The sequence below is a fragment of the Trifolium pratense genome, linkage group LG7 (genome assembly GCF_020283565.1).
Source record: "Trifolium pratense cultivar HEN17-A07 linkage group LG7, ARS_RC_1.1, whole genome shotgun sequence".
Taxonomy (NCBI): domain Eukaryota; kingdom Viridiplantae; phylum Streptophyta; class Magnoliopsida; order Fabales; family Fabaceae; genus Trifolium; species Trifolium pratense.
In genome coordinates, this window is record NC_060065.1 from 31,826,770 (window position 1) to 31,850,969 (window position 24,200).

Here is a 24,200-nt window from a genome sequence, read left to right on the forward strand (position 1 = left end):
CCCATTAATTAATTAATTAATTAGTTAATTGTTTCCTTCTCAATTTATGCATAATCTTTTACAAGGTGTTATGAAAAAGGACATCTGATCCAATAACACACATAAAAACAAAATCAGCCTGACTTTGTTCAATGTATATGAATCTTGAAGATGAATTGATGAAAAAAATAATTTTAAAAGAAAATTTGTGATCCAACACTTCTGAAATGAACAATTCACTTTAAACTATAAAGTGACTTTTTTTGTTGTTGTTGATAGTACTATAAATTAAGAGAGTATTATTAACTATCCGTTCACATATGCAAAACTCAATCGAAGTGCAACATGTATATATGTTTGTGAAATAAAGTTAAGTAGATGTATGCGAATTTAATTTAAGTACCACATATAAATACAGAATGTTAAAATGTTGTTAATTACATGAACTCAATTCAAGTGAGTGTAAGTGAATTGAGTTCAAGTATAAGTGTATTTATCAATTGACCTAGTGCATGTATAAATTGATTTTTTTTTTGTAACACACTTGAATTGAATTAATACGTTAATTCAATTCGAAGTGGTTGATTAATCTATGAAAATTACTATACGTGAAAGCATGTATAAACTTAGATTCAACGGAAGCTCTCTCTATTATTGAAGGTGAGGTGCACTAGTTATGTTGGAAGCAATAAAATAAATAGAGCGGATGAGACTCCACAACGACAATTTTTAGAATAATTTTAAAGTTGTCGTCGATGCAATTCATGCTCGCGAGGACAAATTTAGGACGTTTTTGCCTAGAAGGGTGGGAAGTTCATATGGCCATGGGATTTAACTAGCTAGAACAAATTTTCTTAAAATAATAATGATTTTTGTCATATTTACACTTTTGTATCTAGCACTTTTTATCAATGTCTTTGTGCCATAAACTTTTGGTTATATTTGCGTAATTAACTCTATTAATAAAAATATATATTGGTTATCATCATATATATATATATGGGTCATGCTAACCGGTGCCCCCGGGGCACTGGTTAAGGAAACCAAAAAAGGAAATTTTAAAATTGAAAATAACACTTTTTAGACTTTCGAGGCGTTGACTGCACAAACTTCAATATGATATTACTATATTTGGTTCCTTAAATAGTGCCCCGGGGCACTGTTTAGCATTTTCCTATATATATATATATATATTGGTCGATAAGCTTCCATGCTTTTGTAGTAAAAATAATTTCTGACCATTAGAGTTTTTAGAAAATTAATTTGAAATAGTAATCATATAAATTTGGTTCAAAAATGTAAATTCAACCCTAGACGGGAACAAAAAAAATAAAAACAAACTTATACACCAAGCATGAGTATTAAACAACAAAGGAAATATATAGATTATTCCCCAAAAATAGGAGCATTTATTTAATAAGAGAGTACAATTTGTACCTAAACAAATAGAGTCGACAAGTGAATCTTCTTACTTTTTTAATTATTAAGAATTGGTCTATGGACACACCATGATCATAATTAATGCTGTAGCATGCATCAAGCTATAAAGTCCAAAAATTAAAGAAAAGGAAGAAAACAAAATGCTTATAGTAACATGTATACTTTCTTTCGATATAGTCATAAATTGCTTTAATGTTAACTTGAAGATTTGTACACAAATCCCCCACCCCATGTGACAAGTTTTCTCCTTTCTCCTTAAAATTTAATTCAATAATGTGGCAGCTAGCACTTTCCCGTACAATAAGAGCTAACAACCATGTTGTAGGGATCAAGAGTTTCAATTACAATTATAAGATACCCAAAATATGTTGTTTAGTGACCAAATTATTTCATTCATTTTAGGAATTTGATTTAGCAAGTGAGCGAATTTTTTTGGTATTAACTCTCTGATTTCTAAAAAAATTTGGGTTCCGACAATACAGAGTTTGACCGCGCAAGATAATTTTGAGAACGAACTTGGAGAATGCGAGCGAATTTGAAGAATGTTGTGAATTCATATTAAAAAATCACACAAATAAAATACTTAATGTGTTGAGCAAAAAAACGACAACAAAAATCAAGCGGATGACAATAATAATAACACGCCATAAAAACGATAAAGAAGAAGAAGAAAAAAACGATATTTGTTTACTTTCAGTTCAACAATAACCTTCTATGAGGGAGGGAGCAGCCCTTTGTTTCCCCATATCAATGAGTTTGGTTACGACTAGATTCCAAAATATTTACTAGAGGAATTTTTAAAAAAGAGGTTTTTTTTTTCTTTTTCTTTTGCATGTTAGCATTTTACTATATGATTATTTTTCTTTTGCTTATATACATATACTCAATTATTTGATATCATGGTGTAATGATCCATGATTGTCATATAACTATAGTTAAAAGATATTTTAATTTGTTTGAAGATTAGTCTAGACATGCAATGATGAAATGTCTCTTTTTTCCCAGAAGTTTCTTGCAGATTTGACTGTGGAATAAAAATCAATACCAACTTAGTAGCACTACATGAACAAGAATGATTAGACATTTGAAAGAAGAAAAATAATAGTATTGACAACAATCACATTATATAGTTTTGGACACATTCTTTTCACTGTGATGATCAATCAATTTTTTGGTCCTTGACGCGTATAGCAAGTTGCACACATCTTTTGTGAGTATTTTCCAAGATATATATATATATATATACACGGTGTTTTTCTATAGCAAAAAAGAGGTGCTTAGTAGGACGGAAGTAAAATAACACCAGATTAAAAAATTATAAAGAAGAGATGCAAACAAAATTTAAAAGTATGTGAAAATTATTTATTTAAATAAAATAGAAATAAAAGAAAAGTATTTAATTACGAGCCAAATGTATCTTTTAAGTTTCGTATTTGTAAGATTTCTTTATTAAGTTTTTTTATAGAACAGTCAACTCCTTTAATTAAGTTTTTAGGTGACAAATTTTGCGTTTCTAACTCATTGCTCTTTTATCCTTCATGTTAACTTCAGTTACCTTGTTGTACTTTGGCCTTTAATGTTGACTTCCACCATAGAGGGTATTTTGATGAAAATGACACATATGTTGGAGAAGATTAACTAAAAGAATAACAATACAACATGTTTTTGTAACGAAAGATAACATTGCATCAAGTTAAAAACTTAAAATACATATTTGTTACGTTTAACTTAAAACAATGTTAGATACATGAAATTTAAAAGACCTATTTAATTTAGGAATATATGTTACATGCAAAAGAATAACAATGTATCAACTTTCTTGAAAGAAAGAAAAACTTGATCAAGAAAAATATACCAGCTTAACAAACAATTATTTGCATGGATGCAAACTCATGGGTAGACTTCTACGAGTTTACGAGTCTAGAAAGAAAAAATGAGTAGAATTGTGCATAGAATCGTGTTTTAATAGACTTGGATAAGCTCATGTAGATTCGTACAAACTTCAAACTTGTATAGACTCGTGTGTCTACGTGAGTTTACGAGTCTAAACTTTTTAAAAAATCCATTTTTTCTTATAAAAAAACCCACAAACAACTCAAAGTCCCCAAACTTAAAATAAGTTGCAAAGCCCTTAAATAATTCTCATGTACACATTTACAATGAGAAACGTCAAGGAAATCTTACTCTCCTAATCTGCTCCTTTAGCAACGACGACAGCCGAAATGTCTGCTCCATCATCGATAATGTGGTCGCGTTTGTCTCTTGCTGAGTTCGCAATTGCCTCTCATCCTTCAAAGTTTGACAAAATGGTTGCGTTTGTCTGTTAAAAATTAACTAGTATTTACCTTCATTCTCTAAGAATTTAATTTTGGGCCGGCATTGATTTGAATAAACATTTTGTGACATGCATAATAATTCAAAATACTAATTAAACGAAAACTTATACGAAATAAATTGTATTTATCAATCATATATAACAATATTAAACTCAAACTGATTGTTGGCAAAATTAGTAATATATCCTTAGATGTGTCCATTAACAAAAGACAAAATCAATTAAATTAATCCCACAATTAAGTTGGCCAAAACAAACAAGATTACAAAAGTTAACAACAAATTAATGAGAGCCAAATTGATAGAGATAGGTGTGTGTCACTTTCGTAGAATTTCTCTTTTGGAGGCTGCTGGATGAGCACGATAAGGAAGAATTTGTGCGTATTATAAACACCTTTAATAGTAACAATTATTCTTACTTCTTAGTCTTCTCATTGAGTCACGTACTTTAATAATAATAATAATAATAATAATAACTAAAAATGGTCTATTTGATCTGCAAAATATTAGTGCTCGATAGAATAGTACACGATAATATAAGACAGAATATCATATATAGTACAAACGTTTAAGGCATTGAACAAATTTTATGTCGTACGATAACTGGTGGACAAAAGGTTATTTTGGTATTTTAGACAACTTGTATATAGGAAAAAAAGTTGTCATGTAATTTAGTGAAAGACAATAATTTCAATTTTATCTTGGTCCTTGGTCGTCAATTTGTCCAATATAACCGAAGTTGTTATGTTCAAATCCTAATTTTTTAGCCGATTAAACACACCCTATAATATTCTATATTATGACCCCACGAGAGGATAGGGTGTGGACCATTCTTAGCATCAATCTCTTGTGTAGGACATAAATTTGGATGATTGTATTTTTTGTTTCCTTTCTAAGTTTCAAATCAATTTCTTAACTCATGGTAGAGTACTTGTTTGGCTTTTCTTATGAAGTTGATGTGAGATTCAATCTATGTATTTGTTTTTAAGCATAACAAGTGGAGATGCATGAAAAATGCACCACCCTAAATATTAAAATTAGTCTCTCAATTTGAAATAAGTATTATTATAGGTCTTTTTCATAGACCTAGCACAATGGCTAATTGAGCTTAATTTAAAATAAAATAAAGATTTTTTTTTTTGTGAATATCTATTTTTTTTTTTCATTTTGTGAAAGAAAAAGAAAGATTCACAATATGGTTCAATTAATTTATTTATGGCTTAGCTAATTGATTATGTAATCAGCTATTCTTAGCGTGTAAAGGGCACCCACATGGCACATACGCATGCATTATAGTAGTAAATTTTATAACAATGGGTTTCATAAATAAATAAATAAAGTTGGATGTAGTTATCATATCATATGCTATTGAGGTCCACTTTCTTCCTACTACATATAGGTGAGTGAAAATGTCATATATTTGAGTTTCAATTGTCTTGCGTAAGTTAATTTAATTATTAAATTCATCATTTGAAATGAATAATTGGAGAATTTTGAATTTAAATTTTGACCTTCAAATATATATATAATAGGATGCAGTTTCTACTAATTGAGCTATGTTCATGAGAACGTCATAAGTTCATTCAAAAAATGAAAAAGTTGATTAGAATAAGGTACGATGTATTTTAATAATGTGTTTTTTTATTAAAAAAAAATTAAAAAAGATAATTACTATACTAATTATCATTTTACAATTGTTTCCTTTGGAACTTAAACTGTCTTTGGTAAAGTTACAAGATCATGCTTTTACTATTAAGATAACACATATACGAAGTTTTATTTTGTCAATATACAAATATTTAAACCAAGTTCTTTAAAAAAAATTCCTTTTTATATTTTTTCTAATATATTATAAATATGAAATTTTCACGTCGTTTAACCGTAACTAATATTTTTCAAAAATATGTTGGGCACCAAATCTCTTATTGTTAAGAGACAAATTTCTTACATTTGAATTAATCCATCGTTTTTTTTTGTAACATAATCCATCATTTTTTTTTTAAAATCAAAGGCATCATCCGCACGCAACTGTAGAGATTAACTTAAGATCCATTTAAGAGATTGACTTCTCTAAACAAATATTAATCCATCGTTTTTAATTACCACCTTATACAAGGTCGACAAATCTAATAAAGTGTAAATGGTAAATTCTTTTATCTTATTGTTGTGAGGCCAAATAATTAGCAGGCTCTTATGGTGTCATATGCTTGTCCTCTAGTAGGAAAAATTAAATTATCCGTTTCCTTAATTGATTTTATATTAAGCCACTTAAGATAATGTTGGGTAACATACTTATTAAAAGAAAAGGACAGTTTTTATGACAAATCACGTTCAAATCAAACCAAAAAAATTAATAATAGAAAAAGACACATTTGATCATTTTAATCCATTTAATTTATGACAAATTAGATTTGGACCCCACCCCACAAAGCAACTTTAGCCCCTAAATATAGGACGTGTACTTTTTACCCAACAACCACTTTTTTAAAATTTTGGCTTGTTTGTGACTTTGTGTACCCTTAAAAATTCATATAAAATAATCAACTAAATTATTAAATATATGTAAGAAAATAACATATCATAAATGGATATGTCATTTTCATGAAAACAATGAAAAAAAGATAAAACGGTTTAGTTGAAGACATGTAATATATGATATGTTTTGGTGTCATTTTCATTAACTGCAACCATTTATTTAAAGATGAATTAGACTATTTCATGTGATTGACCCTTATGACAAGTTGTGTTTAATAATATATATTTTATTGTGGTTCTCATCTATTAACATAATCAATCTAAATCATAAGCAAGGAATCATGTTAATGCATTTGGATGAAGAAAAAATAAAACATTGTTAGGTGAAATTTTGAATAGAAGGATAGTGACAATTATTAAAAATCAATATGTACCATATGATCCAATTACACTTAGAAAATGCCGCCTCTTGAATTAATTAGATTTTTCCCATGCTCATATCATATAAGTATTTTTTACACGTAATTGCATAGATCAATTCATCGAGTTTTGTGGGATTCAAATGAGCGGCAAACTCTTCTGAGTTTTAACACTATTGCATCCAAATCAGAGATCGGACTTAGGACTTTTTTTTTGAGTTAAGTTAGAAAAGACCCATGTCATTTCATTTAAGCGTTTTTGAGTAGTATGTTAATTTTTTTTTATTAAAACATGTCATATGAATATATTATAGTCCATTATTTTGTGCTAATGTTTATTAAATGTCAACTAATTTTAGGTTTTCTTCTTCACCATATTCAACCCGTGAGGCAGCCTACGTGTGCAAAATAATATTTTAACTTTCTTAAAGGCATTTAGATTTTTTTCATCTATGACATAAACAACCAACCATGCAAATAGACTTAATCAAGTTTTCTTCTTAAATTTTTAAAATATACTCTAAGGTGACAACTTATGTGTGTCTCCTAGAGTTTTGTAGAGTGCAATACCCAACACTCAATTATTTGATAACATGTCATTTTTATGTTTAATTAATTTTGAAGTTAATATAATTAACTTTTGTTAATTCTGCCTTATGGGTATGGATGCCCAACCTTTTTTTCATAAGTAGCAAAGTGTTCTCCTTAAAATAATTTATGACCAATTTTGTCCTATAGCCATTAAAAAAATCACTACTAAAAATTGTTAAATTAAAGAGAGGAAATTTAGAGAGGGAAAACGTGAAATCTTTGTATAATATTTTGCATTAAATTTTATGATTAAGAAATTATGGACAATTTTTTTCTTACTAATTTTATTTTTTTTAGTAATGAACTATTTTTTTATGTTAAGATATAAAAATTGTAGTTTAAAACGAAAGTTAACCATTACAAGATTTTTTTATATATATATATGTACTCCCTCCGTCCACAATTATAACCAAAAGTTTATTTTTAGATTTATTGAATAAGTTATGTATTTGATCTATAATATATGTCACATACATCGATTATTCGGTGAATCTTGAAAGTGAACTTTTACTTTATAATTGTCGCAAAAGTATGAATTGAATTCAGTATGTATTGAATTCCAAGTACTATATAATAAGTCATTTCTCACAAGTCACAATGACAAATTTACGGACGTCTTGTTGCCCTTGTTTTCTTCTTCTTTTGATGTGTTGTTGGACACAAACAAATGGAGAATCATAATTGCATATGTAGAATTGTCCTTGATTGAAGGGGTACCTTACGTCATTGAATCACAAACATTTGGCTAACCTATACTTTTGACTTCTTAGGGGGTGAATTATTAAATGTCTTTCTTTCCATTTTCAACAATTGAAATTTCAAGTAGAATATATCTTTTGGTGTTTTATTGGAACCACTTTTGCTTATTATTAAAACACTTTGAATTAATTGATGAGATAGGAGTATTCAATTTCAACGTAATAGCTTCATGTAAGTTTTGTTGGATTTTAGTGAAAGAAAAGTTTTCCGCTTACCATGCATGACTTTGAAAGTTTGGTTAGTTGACCCTTGCAAATGTAACACGTCTAATGTTGGTAATTAATGTGTGATGTGTTTTATGAACCTTTTCCTAAATAAAATAATGTTGTTTTGTCACACATTTTTGTTTGAATTATGATTGTTTTTAATATTTTTTTTGTCATTAGACGAAATGATAAATACCACTAAAACTCGCGCTCGCAATTGTGAGGTCATGTGATCGAACTCGGCACCGATTATTTCTAATATTAAGAATAAGAAAATGGAACAATGTTCTTTTAAAAGGATATGTTTGTCAACAATGTTGGTCATTATGGTCAATAAAATGTAGGTCCTTGTATAAAAGATTAGTTAGGGTGTTGATTAACCAACGAGTCAAATGGACATGTTCGCAGAGTTCAAATTCTTAAATAAATCTTAATCATTTCGAGGAATTAGTCTTTATAACAGCACTCGGGATACCTTAGTTTAAGAAAAAAGAAGTGAGCTATATATATATCTACCAAAATTATAGGGTTGGTTTTTTTAAAAAAATATTATAGTATTATTTCGCTCACGTTATTAAGAACATCAATCTTTTATGCTAATAACTATATAAAAAGATATTTGAATTTCAAAAGATAAAGCACACGCTTTGTTAGTTTTAGTTTAAATAACAAACTGTTTTCTAATTAGCATCTCAAGCAGGCTTGCCCGAGTGGTCTAAGGGGGTAGACTTAAGACCTACTGCACTGAGTGCGCGTGGGTTCAAACCCCACAGCCTGCAACCAATTTTTTTTTAAGAGGATTAATTTGGTCATTTAAAAAGGGTTAGCAGCTTAACTTATTATTAGTTTGTCTTTCATGCCCCTACCAATATGCCCCAGTCGTGCTACTTAAGATGTAAGAGGGTGTTTTATTTCAAAAAATCTCATTTTTATAATGTACGTTGCTTAAGTAGGGGATGGATGTGTGAAAAAGAAAATATATGTTGAGCTTACCTTCCTGCTACGCGTACATACTTGAGTTGAGGGGTGTATAAAGGTTGTGAGCAATATTATTAGAAGAGATTAAGGTTATTATTATATTATTAGGAATGAATATTGATTGAATTGAATAAATAGGAGGAGAAAGGTAGTCACAGATGAGGAGTTCTAGAGAAAAAATAAGAGGTAATTTGTCTGCTATTCTCATTCACTGACAGAGAAATCTATATATACAAGTTTTCCAAATTACATGCCTAAATATTAGGAGATATTGATGAGAAAAATATGTAAGTGATATGCTAATGAAATACAAGAGATATTCTAGGAGCTGTTAATTGTTACTAATTATAGCTGCTAATTATTATCACAATAAGTTCCAAGAGTCAATAAGAAGGATATATGGGACACCCCAAATTTATAACATCCGCTACTTAAGTAGCGAATGTTATAAAAATGAAAAATTTTGAGGAAAAACACCCTATCAAGTTTTTTATAACGTCCGTGACTTAACTAGCGAAAGGGTAAAATGGGAAATTTGTAGGGCGCGCGAGTAACCGGTAGAGTGGGAAAAGTAATTCTCAATAATATTTGAACTTTCTGAAAAAGCCCACTGATTTATTCTTTTTGCAAAAGCCCAATAAGTTGTTCTAATAGACCAAAAAAAATTCATGCAAAAAAAATGATAACTAGCGAGTATTAAAGGTGCAAAATCTGATAAGGCACAGTTCGCTACTTAAAAAACATATTTTCATAGGGGGTAAAGGAAGAGTAAAGAGGACAAAAATATTAGATTTTATAAGCTCTATTTTCGCTAATTAAGTAGCAAACTATTTCTTTTTTTTAAGATTTTATGCCCCCTTTAGCACTCGCTACTTAGTAGCGAGGGAGTATTTTTAAAATTTTCAGAGGAGCGTGAGAAAAGGCCAAGGGGCGCGAAACAAAGTTCTTTCAAATTAATCGTTCATGCTAGTTCTAAATGGCTTGCTTCACTCTTTAAGAATGCCTCCATTTTGTAGTTAACATCTATGTAGTTTATATGAAATTTCATTGGATGAAACTTGCATTGGAAGGCAATAATAGTTAGGTTGAGTAGTTGCTCCTTTATACTCATATATGTAACATTCCCAATAATCACTGATCTCATCTAGATATCAAGTTTAAGACCGCGCTTCGAAATAATAGCCACGGTAAAATTACCAATGTTATGTGCCGAATTTGTGTCGTCACTAATTACTAATGCAGTAAAACATGAGATATAAATCAAATTGATCGGGAGCATCCGAGTTTAATCTCAGCTGGAACAATTCTATCGGAAACTAACAGCAAGGAAACTGAGTATAAGAGAGCTTCTCCAACCTTACGTAGTGTACAAAAAGCCACAGATACTAGGCATGGCAATGGGGCGGGGACAGGTTCGGCCCTCCCCAAACCCATAAAGTTCGGGTTTCCCCAAACTCATCCCAAATTTGAGCGGGGATAAAAAGTATAACCCCAAACTCATGCCCAAAATTATTTTCTCTCAATAATATTTTTTTAAATAAAGAAAGAAATAGAGAAAATGATTTGTTTAATACTCAAATTAAAAATAAAAAACAAACATATGAATATAATTTAAGAGATTGTTTAAGTGTTTTCTAATTTAAAATAGGTGAAATCTAATTTTTAGTATAAACTGGGTGGGTTCGGGGTGGGTATCAATGTATCCATTACCCGCCCCAACCCAACCCAACTTTTGAAATCGCGGAAAATCCAAACCCGAACCCAAACCCAGTCAACTTGGGTTTTTCCGTCAAAACGGGTATGGTTTGGGTGGGTACCCGCGAATGAGTTTTATTGTCATGCCTAACAGATACAATCAACATTCAAAACTTAACAGCAAAATGCTAGATTCGGAAACATTAAAGAATAAGATCACGAAGCAAACAATTTACATGGTTGGTGACCACGTCAATAATATGAATGATGTGAATGGAAATCGAACTTCAAACAAGCAAACCAATTTATATTCAAAAGCTATGTTCTAAAGCAGAACAAAGTGATAACTTAACGGAATTTGTAATCTATATTACATACAAACACATGCCATACATTTTGACATATTACCTCGGATTATCACAACGTCAGAATAACAATAAAGGCCACAGAGAATGGTGCTTATTATCCCCGCCGAGTCACAGAAAGGACTATTATGAGGATCAGTGCTACCAAAATTCCCAATACAATCAGCTTTACCTTCATGTTTTGCAGCCACATTTTTCGACGGATTGATGTTCCAGAACTCCTGAAATCTTGTGCCTGAAAGCGAAAGTACAAAATTACGCTACCATAATCCATAATCAAAGCTATAGTGCAAACAGAAAAGTGAACATGTGATTTCAAAAGACTTTATGTTTTGCTGTCAAGTGGAGAGAGAAGAGCATATGGGGACGGGAAGATCTTATGACACTCAGTATGCCATCAAATTCTAATAATGCATACTATATAGACTGTAAACTGTACATGAGATTCAATAACTCTAAAGCAAATTCAACATAAGATTATATGAGACAGAGAATGCTGAATGTTAAATTAACTGCATGAATCCGCGACGAATAACATACAGCCATTATATCATACAGCTAAATTACTTGCATTGTTACTATATATCAATGATAGGAGTAGGACATATATCAAGTGATACGACATTTTTTATGTGACAAAACTAAACCTCCGTTGTTGCATCTAACAATGAATGGTGAGATTTAAATAAAAAAGTCATACAATTTTTTTGAGTGGTCATGTGATCGTTAAATTAAAACTTCCAATCTTGACCATCCATGTATGATTTTAAGGTCAAGATAGGAAGTTTTTAATGATCGTCAGACCACTTCAAAAAGTCAAATGACTTTATAATCATTTTAATCTTGACCATTCAAGAACGGATTATATGGCTAAGATTTATTTCCCTCATTCGCATGCACCACATGATACCTTGACTACTGAAATAATGTAACATCCTAACAACTAAGATTTTCCTATAAAAAACATCAATAAACCTATACCTCGTGTCAATTGATGATATCAATATATATTAGGGATAGTAGACACTAAATAGTAAATACTTCCATTTTGAAGAACATGCTTAATACTTTGTGGCAACATTCAGGACTTTTGTAGACAGGCTTGAAAGCTGTAAAAGAAAGACTTGCCATAGTGGTGGCAAGAAAGGAACAAGAAAAATGGAAAATAAAGATTACAAAGTTATATTGGTATTTAATACCCATCAGTTTAATTGTTTTGAAACGGGGAAAAATTGGAAATTTTTTTGTCGATATATGTGTACAACAACTGGAAGTTACACACGCGCGCACATATATATTCTTTAAAAACATAGTGGGAAAAATGGGTCTGGCTGTCAGAGAGAATAAAATTATCTAAAAAAACAGAAGAATATCCTTTCTATAGTAGCAATCCACGATTTAGCATCATCCACTTCAAAATAATTAAATAACCAAGACGCCAAATGAGAAATCTTGTTTCAATACATAATTTTTTTTCATAGACTACGTCATACTGTAGCGAACAGGCAAGTGCACGTAAACTCCATACTAACCTGGTGATGAAGGTTATCGGTCTTGTCCACCAGAACCTCTATCTTTTCTCCTCTGTCTAGAACCTACATTAAATTATAAACATGTGATTAATTGACTGTTATTAAAGGCACGAGATTTGTGACTCAAACCCCGCAATTTGAGAAGACTTATCAAGCCATTGTAAACCTTTTACACATCGCATGGATTTAAACTTAACAAATATTTGATTATATTTTTTCACAATTTAGGAGTTTGAATCAACTAAATTAAGTATAACAATTTTTTTTTTAGTTTTGGTTGAAGAATTTAAGTTCATTATAAACCTTTTACACATCACATATGTAACTACACCAGTGTTATAAAATGTAACGAAAAATAATATTTACATGTAGTTATGCAAAGATTAACACCAGAAATTCACACGCTAAACATGTGCAAATATCAATATCAATACTTCAGAATAAGCACAGATACATGAACATGATGAATTGTCCAAAATGATATGAAGTTTATTTCTACCTTTTCAATATTCTCCATCATCACACCTTTAACTTCAGAAACCTGAGCTTTCACCTTTGCAAGCTTGTTAATCTCATCAGGATGATCAACAACGTATTGCATATGTTCCTTCAATTTTGGCCTGTGCAGAGAGGCTAAACACATGAGCCAAAATAACAATACAAACTCACCAGCTTAAACTTCAAAAGTGTAGAACATAAAGTTAATACCCGAATTCCTTGTTAAGACTGTTAGGAGGAGCTGTAGAAGCCTTTTCACCACCATATTTTGATACAAAATCTTCCTTGACACGCTCTAGAAAGGCCATGGGAACCTGTCTTCCAGTTGATTCATGTGCAACAACGCAGTATGCTGCAAATCACAAGTTAGATATTTCTTCAAAATAACACCAATGAACAAATGCAGCAGGGTCAATAAAAGCAGTATCAGTTGTTGAAATTATAATTTAAAAGGAAGCCTCTAAAAACAGAAATGCCAGAAGATTATCGTAAGTTTGGATAAGCAGGAAGTTAGCATACATTGAAGTTATTCCCTTGTTTCACTTTTCACTCTAAGATGTATATGTTGGAATATAACCCAACCGTCTTGTGGGTTTGGAGGTGGAGAGAGGGGTGGCGGGAGATTGGACTTAAGAAATCTTCATTAAAAAATTGGGTTGTGGTGGGTCGACCAAATTTTGGCTTGATAAGTGGCTGGGGATGGCCCCTCTTTGTGAAGAATTTCCACGATTATTCCAAGTTTCTCTTCAATCAAGCCTTACAATTAAGGAGATGGGAGAATGGGAAGGTGAAATTTGGCATTGGCATCCCTTGTGGAGGAGAAATTTCTTTACAGTAGTTGGGAACAAGAATTATATAATCATTTACTTGTGGAAATATGCTTTTGGTGATGTGTATACCGTAAGTGCTAATTATTCATTCTTGTTAAACAAATATTCTCCATTGTCTTATTTGTTGTTGCCTTTTGTGAGACCATTGGCCAATATTTGGAGAAGTTGGGCTCCGTTAGAAGTTATTGTTTTTTCTTGGCAAGCGATAGTTGGTCAGCTACCGACAAGAGCAAATTTAATAACTAGAGGAATAATTCAAGATGGGGTGGCGGCTTTGTGCTTGGCGTGCTCAGAGGCGAGAGAGTCGGAGAATCATTTGTTGGTCTCATGGCCATTAGCATGGAAGGTGTAGGTATTGGTCCATAAATGGTTTGTCTACGGTGTTGCCAGATTCCATTCCGTCCATATTGGAAGGCTTCCTCCTTTCAATATATAGGAAAGGTAAGCAAGTCTTTCAAGGCATTTTGTTGGTTTGGCATTCAGTTATTTGGGTTCTTTGTCGTGTGCGAAATGAAAGGATTTTTTAGGCAAAGGTTGCCGGAGGACATTTTTGAAAAGATACAATTAGTTTCTTGGAAATGGCTTTTGTCGAAAAAGGCTATGTCACCATGCTTATTTTACAAATGGTGTGTTTACCCTTTCGACTGTATAGTTAGGTAATGCCATTTTGGTGGGGATAGAGATTATTAGTTTTTTTGTATTGATTGGGTGTAGTACTATATGTACTTATCTCCAGGCGTGGGTTAAGTACCTCTTGTACTGTTACCTCTTTTAAAATTCTTTGCTGTTCAAAAAAAAAAAAAACTAACCAACCCTCTCTTCCAATCTCAAAGCAGAAAAATAAAGAGTCGTTGATTACACTATAAGAGAAAGCAAAATAATACTTTGGCAAATGAATAAAATGATCTACAACCTCCTCTAGCATTATGAAGATCATCACATAACTCAACTTAACCAACATTACTTTGATGTAGTAGCGTACTTAAGGCAATTACAAACTGAGGAACCGAACATGTACTAGCTTATTTTTAGTTACACTTGGAGCATAACTTAAGTGACTCAGTTTGACCAGGTACACTATTCAGGATTCACACATCTTGTTTTGACCATATTTTTTGTTATCAATAAATAAAAACAAATATTAGCATATAAAATCATGTACTTGCGTACGTGGAACAATCAACTATCAACTGTGTCACTTAATATCGGTAAATCTTGGGAATATGCAATAACCATACAGTAATTTACTGTATACTATAAGGATTGAAACATTGAGTGATCTAGGGTTTGAATATAAACACTTTATGGAAAATTAGGGTTTAACAAATTACTTAAACAAAAACAACACAGTGTATAATGTAATGATTTATATAAGAAATTGAGAAGGGAAAAAAGTGCTTACTGTAACCATTATCAATAAGATAGTTGAAAGTGTGATCATCACATTCATATGTGAACTTGTTGTTAGTAGAAGGAAGTTTCTGAAGACATTGAAAAGCGATGGAGTTGAAGTTACCACTGAATTCAGTGAATTCAGCGAGGATAACTGTTCCTCTAGAAACGAAAGAGTAGATCAGAGGCTTTTGATTTTGGTCGTTGTTCGCCATAGAGATCTGGAAATGTTGTTGTTGATGATTGTTTCTCTCTCTAGGAATTTGTAGAGAGAGAGAGGAAGAAAGGAAGGTGAGATTATGGGAGAGAGAAGGGGCGATTTGAAATTTGAAAATGAGGTTTTCACCGTCATATCTTGCTGTAATGCAAAATGCATAGTTTAATTAAATGATAAAAATATCATCCGCGTGCAACTGCGGAGAAATTTCCTCGATGTAATTGAGATTCATGTAAGGGTTAAAAAAATTGTATTATGTCCATATAAGTCTTAGTTGAACGGACAAAATGTTAAAATTGTTAGGTCGGACGTCTTGATTAGAGTTCGAACTTCGACTCTCTCATTTGTTTGTGTGAGTTTATAATGATTTTATGCCTTCGAATTACTTCAAGTTTATGGTTGATGGTTTCGAAAGTTTTACTAACTTTGTTTTTTTGTCAAGTAGTTTAGTGATAAGAATTTTACCTTTTTAAGATAAATAAATAGAGTATGCGAAATTCAGGTTTCAACTCTTATATAAAATGTGATATCTCTACCAACTAACTTATTAGCCTTACGTGTGAGTTTGAAATTTTAAATTTTACGTTTAACAATTCTTACCTACAAAGCTTAAACACAAATTATTTTGTAATTATATTTTAAAAATAATTGCAAAATATAAAACTCTCATTTGACCTTAATTGAAAATTAGTTTATAATAATTTTGAACGTCTCCTTTCTTCTAAAAATGATTTTTGGATATAATATATAATAAATTATTTTATTGACTCGTTTTTTAATTAAAAATAAAAAAGGAACAAGAAGTTACTAAAATATTTATAAAAAAAAAAAAGGAGAGGTTAAAATATTTATACATGTCCTAATAATTTTGTTAATTAGTAAAAAGAAGTTATTCTCTCATGAGCTTAGCTCACTTGACAGAGACATCTCACTTATATGTCAGACCTGGGGTTTGAATCTCAGACACTCCATTTATTCAGAGCTGAGCTATTTGACAAAAAAAAAATACTATAAAGAGAATACATGAGTTTTAGTGTGGATTTTTCATAATATCAACAATACCCTTGATTTTTTTTCGTAGCTACAAAAATATTTTATTAATAAACACAATAACATAAATCATATCTTTTTTTTAGACATAAGTTAAACACAAGCATGTGCGGAACGCGCTACCTGACGTGCTAGTTATTAATAATTCTTTTTTATCTCTTCAAAAGATATATAACAATAATTTTTTATTGTTTTAAAAGCAAATTAATAAGGTGGCTTCTAAACGTGGTCAAACACATAAAATGGTTGATGGGACATTGATCTATTTGACCCGTTGTTGAAAGGTTTGAGTGTTTTTTAAAAAAATTAATATAATTGATCAAATTGTACCGTGATAAATTGTACAATATTTTATGAGAAGTGTTATTGGAAATTTGGAATACATTTTTTCAAACAAAAATATAATATCAAAGGACAATGTTTTCAAAATAAAAATCAATTTTTCACTTGACTTATGTGACTATTCCAACCTCGAACTGTGTTGTTTTAAAATTTAGATTAGGTGCAATGAGACTCCACACAACTATGTGTTTGGTTCTGCGCGGAGAGAATTGATTTTGGGAGAATTGATTCTGTAAAATTGATTCTGGCCAAAATTGATTTTAAGCTGAAGTGGTTTATGTTTGGATATATTCATGAAAAAGTGAGTTGAACAAAAAACTTGAGTGTAAAAATCAATTTTAGAATCAGAAGCTACGATTTCTAGCTTCAAGTAGAATCAATTCTGGAGGCAGAATCAATTCTACTTTTGAGAAACCAAACAAGTCAGAATCAATTCTACACGTCCAGAATCAATTCTGGATGCTCCAGAATTGAAACCAAACATACACTATGTGTATCAATTTTAATTCTTTTAAAATTTGAAATACTAATATTAAAATTTAAACCGTTTAATTAATGAACCAAAAAAAAAATTAATGAGAAATTCTATGGTACATCTATCAAATTTCAATGTATCGATACAATAGATCACTAAATGACTAGATAAATGAATATTTTTTCGAAAGAAATCATTTTTCTATTATTTAAAATATTATAATAATTAAAAACTATTTATCAAAATTGTAAAAAAATAAAATTTTAAATTTTTTTGAATTTTTTATCACTCATAATAGCTATTATTGAATTTTTTTATGAAAAAATGTAAAAATGTTAGCATAATGCTTATAAAACAATGAAATCATGTTTTTTTTTATGAACTCGTCATTTATGAAATACAATAATCGACAAATAGTATTTTGATACATAAAATAATCGTTAAACATAAAATAATCGTTAATTTAATAATTATTTAATCTAATATACCGATACATTAAAATTTAATAGATATACCGTAGAAGTTCCCTTAATTAATATCTAACTATTGATATGCCTGTAAAGCATGTATGCACATAGTATTGTGAACGCACATAACCCAAATCTGTAACACTTTTTTTTCTTCTTCTTTTTCTTAGTGTATTTTTTTAGGTACAATCTTCTTTTTCTTATATTAATTAATATGAGACGAACACATTATGTGGATTTACTTAATTTGACCTTTTGAAAACGAAATTGAGGTATGGTGTTGACAAAATACATTGATGTTGATGTCATGATCAATGGTGGTGGAGAATTTAGAAAAGGCCAAGCACCATTGCATCTAGTGGCGGTGTCCATAAGAGATGGAATAGAATAAAACCAATAAAGGTTGGAGGAGTCATCTACCTTACACCTTTATAAAGGTTTTTTATTTTTATTTTTTACAAAGATATTTTCACACACAATTTTTAGCATCATAACCTAATTGGTAAAAATTTTAAAATTGTCAAGTTAAATGTCATGAGTCATGATTGAGGTTTGAACCTCGATTCCTCCACTTTATATGTGTGGATTATCAACAACAAATTAAAAAAAAAAAAAAAAATTTACGTGTACTGTAATTTTAAATACAAATAAAAATTAGTCAATAAATTTTTATTTATATTTAAAATCAAAGTATTTAAATTTGAAATTTTTCCATTTAAAATTCCTTCCATAAACTAAACAAAAACAGAGGTATCTTTTCCTAATTTCCCTCCTCCCTGTATCATCACAACAACTAAACAAAAAAATTTCTTGCTCCATTCAAATCTTTTGAGATCCCTCGTACATAAACAAATAGTTTTGAGATCCGAAGTTAAATTTTATATTAATCAAAAGAGTTGAAATTAAATATTATATAAATAAAAGACTAATATTTTAAAATTTTTGGTGGAAAAATATAGCGTCAAAATCATTTGTAAAATTGTTCAATATCCAATATTTTGATCCAATCCGATTAGTATCTCCCTCGTTACCTTCGTGAAGTGGTTAACAAAGTAAAATCACAACACAAAGAATAAAAGAAATCTTTGTCTTCACTCTCTCTCCTTCACTTTACTCTGCTGGTAATTCTCCTTCTCTTTCCTTACGAACTATGCTGCTTCTGTTTATGCTGAAAACTTCAAAACTATGTACTAATCTCTATTCTGCATCTTTACAATTATCACATACTTGTGTATAATGCATGTTCATATTAATTCATTTACTACTTAGGTAATTGCTCAAATATTTTCTTACATAATCTTCTACTTTACTAAACTATCTTAGCAAAATTAGTAAGTGTATTGGTTCTGTAAGATTGATTATGATGAAAATTGATTTTAAGTGTATTGGTTCTGTAAGATTGATTATGATGAAAATTGAGTTGAATGTGAAGTTATTTTTATTTATTTTTTTGGCTTTCACCACCAGTTTAATCTGGTTTGGGGTCCGTTCTGACATCAAGTGGTTACGGCCCCTCCCGATCACAGTTGCGGGAATGTGAAGTTATTTATGTTTGGATACATTCATGTAAAAGTGAGTTGAACAATAAATTTGAGTGTAAAAATTAATTCTAGAATTAGAAGGTACAATTTTTAGCTTTGAATAGAATCAATTATGGAGGCAAAATTAATTCTAAACCTCTAGAATCAATTTTGTTGTGTGGATGCATGATAATTTGGTTTCATTTAGCAATCTTCCAACTGGGACACCTCCAAGGAATCAAACTCGGGTTTTCTATATAGGGTTTAGAGTGTGTGTATCATCCAATCCAACCTACCCCTTGTTGGTGGTACAATGAAACTTTTTCTATTAGGGAAGTTGGTTACTTGGTTATATGGATTAAACGGCGATATAATGTACTGTCGCGTACTAAGTTCACACAGACTCTATTTTCTTATATAATTGCCTACTTTGATATGAACTCGCCTACTTTGATATGAACATTGGAACTATTCGATAAGTTAGGGAAGATTCATGGTGATTGTCATGTCTATGCTTGAAATCAAATGAAGTTTTTCAAACATCACATCTGTATTAACTATAATCATGTAAGAGTGGTTTTTCCTGTGAAAATCTAACGAAAGTTGTTTTGGATGCATAAAGGGCAGAAAATGAGTGCTGCAGAAGATCAATCACATTCCTCAGGAAAAAAGTTGAAACCAGAAAGCTATAAAACTTATCATGGTAGAGATCCCAATCCTGGAAATGACCTTTGGACAGATGGACTTATCTGTGCTTTCGAATTTGTTCGAGGAAAAAGGAGACATGTTAAGTCTAGGTCCTCGTCAAAGTTCGGAAACCAACTACATTTTGACAGCCATTATTCTAAGACACATGTCCCTTCAAATGGTTTAATGGAGGCTTCTTCCACAAGACCAGATGAAAAGAAGCTCTCACATCCTTCATTCGATGATGACAAAGAGGGCCCAGTCTTTCAGGTTGGCCAATCTAATGCCTCAGAAAACGACAAGGGTGACCATTGGGTACCGATTGGATGGTCCAGAATTTCAGAACTTGTCCAAGCAGTTCAGGTCGATGCCCTCTGGTCTCAATTTGAATTCGAGGATTCTGAAGATGATTTTACTGTAGCTGATCTGGCAGCTCCCTATTGGGAACGTCCAGCTGGGCCTATATGGTGGTGCCATGTTTCTGCAGGTCACCCTTCTGTTGAGGCTTGGCTAAGCAATGCTCAATGGCTACATCCTGCTGTTAGTTTAGCTTTGAGAGATGAAAGTAGACTTATAAGTGAGCGGATGCAACACCTTCTCTACGAGGTATGTTGTATTTTCAGCATTGGTATTTCAAGTCTTAATGTAATCATCTTGAAATCTACATTTTTATAATTATATCTAAGTTTGCTATATACATTACATGCACCACATCAGGCATATGATGACATATTAGACTATGTATATAAAATAAGGTTTGAAGTTATATTCTTCAATTGCATTATGTTTTTTTTTGCTGATAGTCTGAATGTTTGCGGCTTGTAGTTTATTTTTCATGTATTCACTTAGACAATTATAGACCTGTTGGATTTTGTTTTATTTTCCTTAGTTTGGTGATATTAACATATTTGGGTTTTCTAGGGTCAATAAGTTCGGAAAACAGGTGGATCGAAGGTTATCGTATATTAAGAGTCCTATATTGGATGAGATAAAGCCTGAACACAAGTTTATAAGTGGACACAGTCCTCACCTTACTAGTTGATTTTATAAGGGTTGAGTTTGACCCAACCCAAATTGTAAGATGGTTCAGAGACGGCCACCTGCTATTAGGTCACCACCATCGAGTCACGTGGGTCACACTCTAAATATCTAGCCCTGGGCATGAGGAGAGTTTAAGAGTCTCATATTGGATGAGATATGTTCTGAACATAAGTTTATAAGTGGGGGAAGTCCTCGCCTAATAAGCCATATTTGTAAGGGTTGAGTTAGGCCCAACCCAAATTCTAAGAATATTTATCAGGGTAGGGGGATATAAGGAAATAGAGGATTGTTAGTGTCTGTTTAAGCAATAAGATAATAGATTAACACAATGGATCTGCTGATCCTAAATAACGTTTGCAACAAGGCAATGTTACACATAATTTTTCCTTGGCACAGGTCTAATTCAAATACTGATCTGACTTTACATTCTTATCTATAGGTTCCAGTCAGAGTTGCAGGAGGGCTGTTATTTGAGCTCTTGGGACAATCAGTGGGTGATCCTCTTGTTGAAGAAGATGACATTCCGATTGTACTTAGGTCTTGGCAAGCACAAAATTTCCTAGTAACTGTAATGCATATAAAAGGTTCTGTGTCAAGGATAAATGTTCTCGGTATAACAGAAGTTCAGGTTGTTCTTGCTTTCCACTTATCTTCATTGGTCTCTAGTCACAAATTAATATTCTCTTAGAAATATGTCATTAATTTAGTGCGCTGCTTTGTCAGGAGCTTCTTTCTACTGGAGGATATAATGTCACAAGAACAGTGCATGAAGTTATAGCACAGCTTGCTTGCCGTCTCTCACGGTGGGACGATAGGTAATAACATTTTCCTTCAGATTTTATGGGGTTAATAACTAGTTTGATCAAATATGAAACAAACAATACATATATGGGGTCTATTTGGTTTAACATTTTCATTTAGATTTTCAGGTTATTCCGGAAATCTATATTTGGGACAGCGGATGAGATTGAATTGAAGTTTATGAACAGGTTCTTTATGTGAAATGTTTGTGAATTCAAGTCATTCCAATTTTATAAATCATCTCACACTTGATTGACTGTTTTCGCTTTGATTAGGAGAACCCACGAAGATTTGAATTTTTTTAACATAATTTTAAATCAAGAAATCAGAAAGTTATCAGCACAGGTATGCTCTTTCTTGCTACTTAGAAGTCATCTTTTGTCGATTTTGCTAATTTTGTGACCTGAATAAAAATTTAATTTTATGTGACTATTTTCACTCTGTGAAAGGATAATAAAATGGGGTTTAGATTTTCAAGTGATTGGATTGTTGTAGTTCACACATAGATCTTTCTGTTGATATTAGAGAGCATACTTTAAAAATCACACTCGATAGTTGGTATTAAAGAGCAAACTTTAACTGTAAGTCTAAACTAAACCACACGAGGGAATAGTTATACTAGTCGTGACTCGTGAGTATTAATTACTATGATTGGTCATGTGCAGCTGTTCTGAACTTATCAAGCTTGAGGGCTGGCGATGAACCAAACTAGCTTTAGGGTTTGGCTCGTTAATTAGATCAACCAGTTCAGCTGAACTTGAACCAAGTACTGCTAGGCTATTTTGGTTCATGACTTTGCTCTCAAAACACACACAACAATATCACTGGGTGGGGTCAGTGATGTCATAAATTCCTGATATGTATTAGGCTCAAACATCTACCATTCACCTCTAAAGCTCTCTTAATTGTTTGACTAATTGTTTTTCCCAGTATTCCTATTGAGTTGTCCTACATTTGATGTACTCTATGGTGTTTCTATAGGTATTCACTTACATATCCCTTTACTAATACCTTATAGTTATCATAATTTTTATCACTGGCTTTTGAAAAAGCACAAACAGTGGCGAAGGAAGCCATATTCTCTGCCTTAGGCTGATTTTATTTTAAGGTTTAAGAACAATTCGTGCTAATAAGTCCACTGCACAGAGAAGCTCCTTTGAACTTGTGTTTCATTACAGGTTATCAGAGTGAAGTGGTCTCTCCATGCAAGAGATGAAATCGTCTTTGAGCTTCTCCAACATCTAAAAGGGAATGGAGCAAGAAACTTGTTGGAGGGAATAAAAAAGAGCACAAGGGAAATGATTGAAGAGCAAGAAGCAGTTCGTGGACGATTGTTTACCATTCAAGATGTTATGCAGAGCACTGTTCGAGCTTGGTTGCAGGTATCGATGCCTCTTAAGACCATTCATTTGGTTTCATTGCAATTTTATATTGCTGATTACCCTATATTAACATGATATTTGTTATGAATCTGCTAAATATTCAGGACAGAAGCCTCAGGGTGACTCATAATTTAGCTGTATTTGGTGGTGTCGGTGTTGTCCTCACCATCATTACTGGTTTATTCGGTATCAACGTTGATGGAATACCCGGGGCAGCAAATACACCATATGCATTTGGTCTCTTCACAGCCATCCTCATCTTTTTAGGAGCAGTGCTGATTGTAGTTTGTCTGGTTTACCTTGGGCTGAAAAACCCCATTGCTGAGGAACAGGTAGAAGTTAGGAAGCTTGAGCTGCAAGAATTGGTGAAGATGTTTCAGCACGACGCAGAGACTCATGCTCAAGTCAGAAAAAATGTTTCAAGGAATAACTTACCTCCTACTGCCGGTGATGCTTTCCGCGATGCAAACTATCTTGTCATACAATAGAGACATTTTTTGTTGTCATTATGCATTATATCAACAACATTCTTGTGAGCGAGAATTGGAATATCTTGAAGTCATAACATGAATTTAGGAAACAGTACACATTATAACTTATAGAGCTATGTTATCTGCATCTTTCATATCTTATTGGTAGCTTTTTTATTATCTTTTGAAGTCTCATGACATGTTTATGTTTTGCACTTTCAACTCCTATTAAATTTACTCCTTAAACTCGTTATC

General features: G+C 31.6%; 2 protein-coding genes and 1 non-coding gene across 6 annotated transcripts; 2 read left to right on the forward strand and 1 right to left on the reverse strand.

Annotated features, from left to right (window-relative positions):
- The first annotated feature begins 8,899 nt into the window (after positions 1-8,899).
- Positions 8,900-8,982, forward strand: TRNAL-UAA. The gene has a single exon. It is a non-coding gene; the product is annotated as a tRNA-Leu (tRNA).
- A 2,180-nt stretch (positions 8,983-11,162) lies between these two features.
- On the reverse strand, positions 11,163-15,847 carry LOC123898978 (vesicle-associated membrane protein 721-like). Its single transcript, XM_045950032.1, has 5 exons — positions 15,504-15,847; positions 13,482-13,623; positions 13,273-13,393; positions 12,774-12,836; positions 11,163-11,476 (listed from the first exon to the last, which is right to left on the reverse strand). The coding sequence occupies exons 1-5, from the start codon at positions 15,706-15,708 to the stop codon at positions 11,339-11,341; spliced, it is 669 nt and encodes a 222-aa protein (XP_045805988.1). The 5' UTR covers positions 15,709-15,847; the 3' UTR covers positions 11,163-11,338.
- A 2,928-nt stretch (positions 15,848-18,775) lies between these two features.
- Positions 18,776-24,198, forward strand: LOC123897956 (zinc transport protein ZntB-like). Of its 4 annotated transcripts, none has more exons than XM_045948792.1 (8): positions 18,776-19,165; positions 20,192-20,857; positions 21,732-21,920; positions 22,016-22,107; positions 22,222-22,281; positions 22,369-22,438; positions 23,272-23,475; positions 23,580-24,198. In XM_045948792.1, the coding sequence occupies exons 2-8, from the start codon at positions 20,195-20,197 to the stop codon at positions 23,961-23,963; spliced, it is 1,662 nt and encodes a 553-aa protein (XP_045804748.1). In that variant the 5' UTR covers positions 18,776-19,165; positions 20,192-20,194; the 3' UTR covers positions 23,964-24,198. The 4 variants fall into 4 exon arrangements, with proteins under 4 accessions (XP_045804748.1, XP_045804749.1, XP_045804747.1 ...); XM_045948793.1 differs by having other exon boundaries at positions 19,077-19,165; positions 20,185-20,857; XM_045948791.1 differs by having other exon boundaries at positions 19,127-19,231; positions 20,187-20,857.
- Positions 24,199-24,200: the final 2 nt, after the last annotated feature.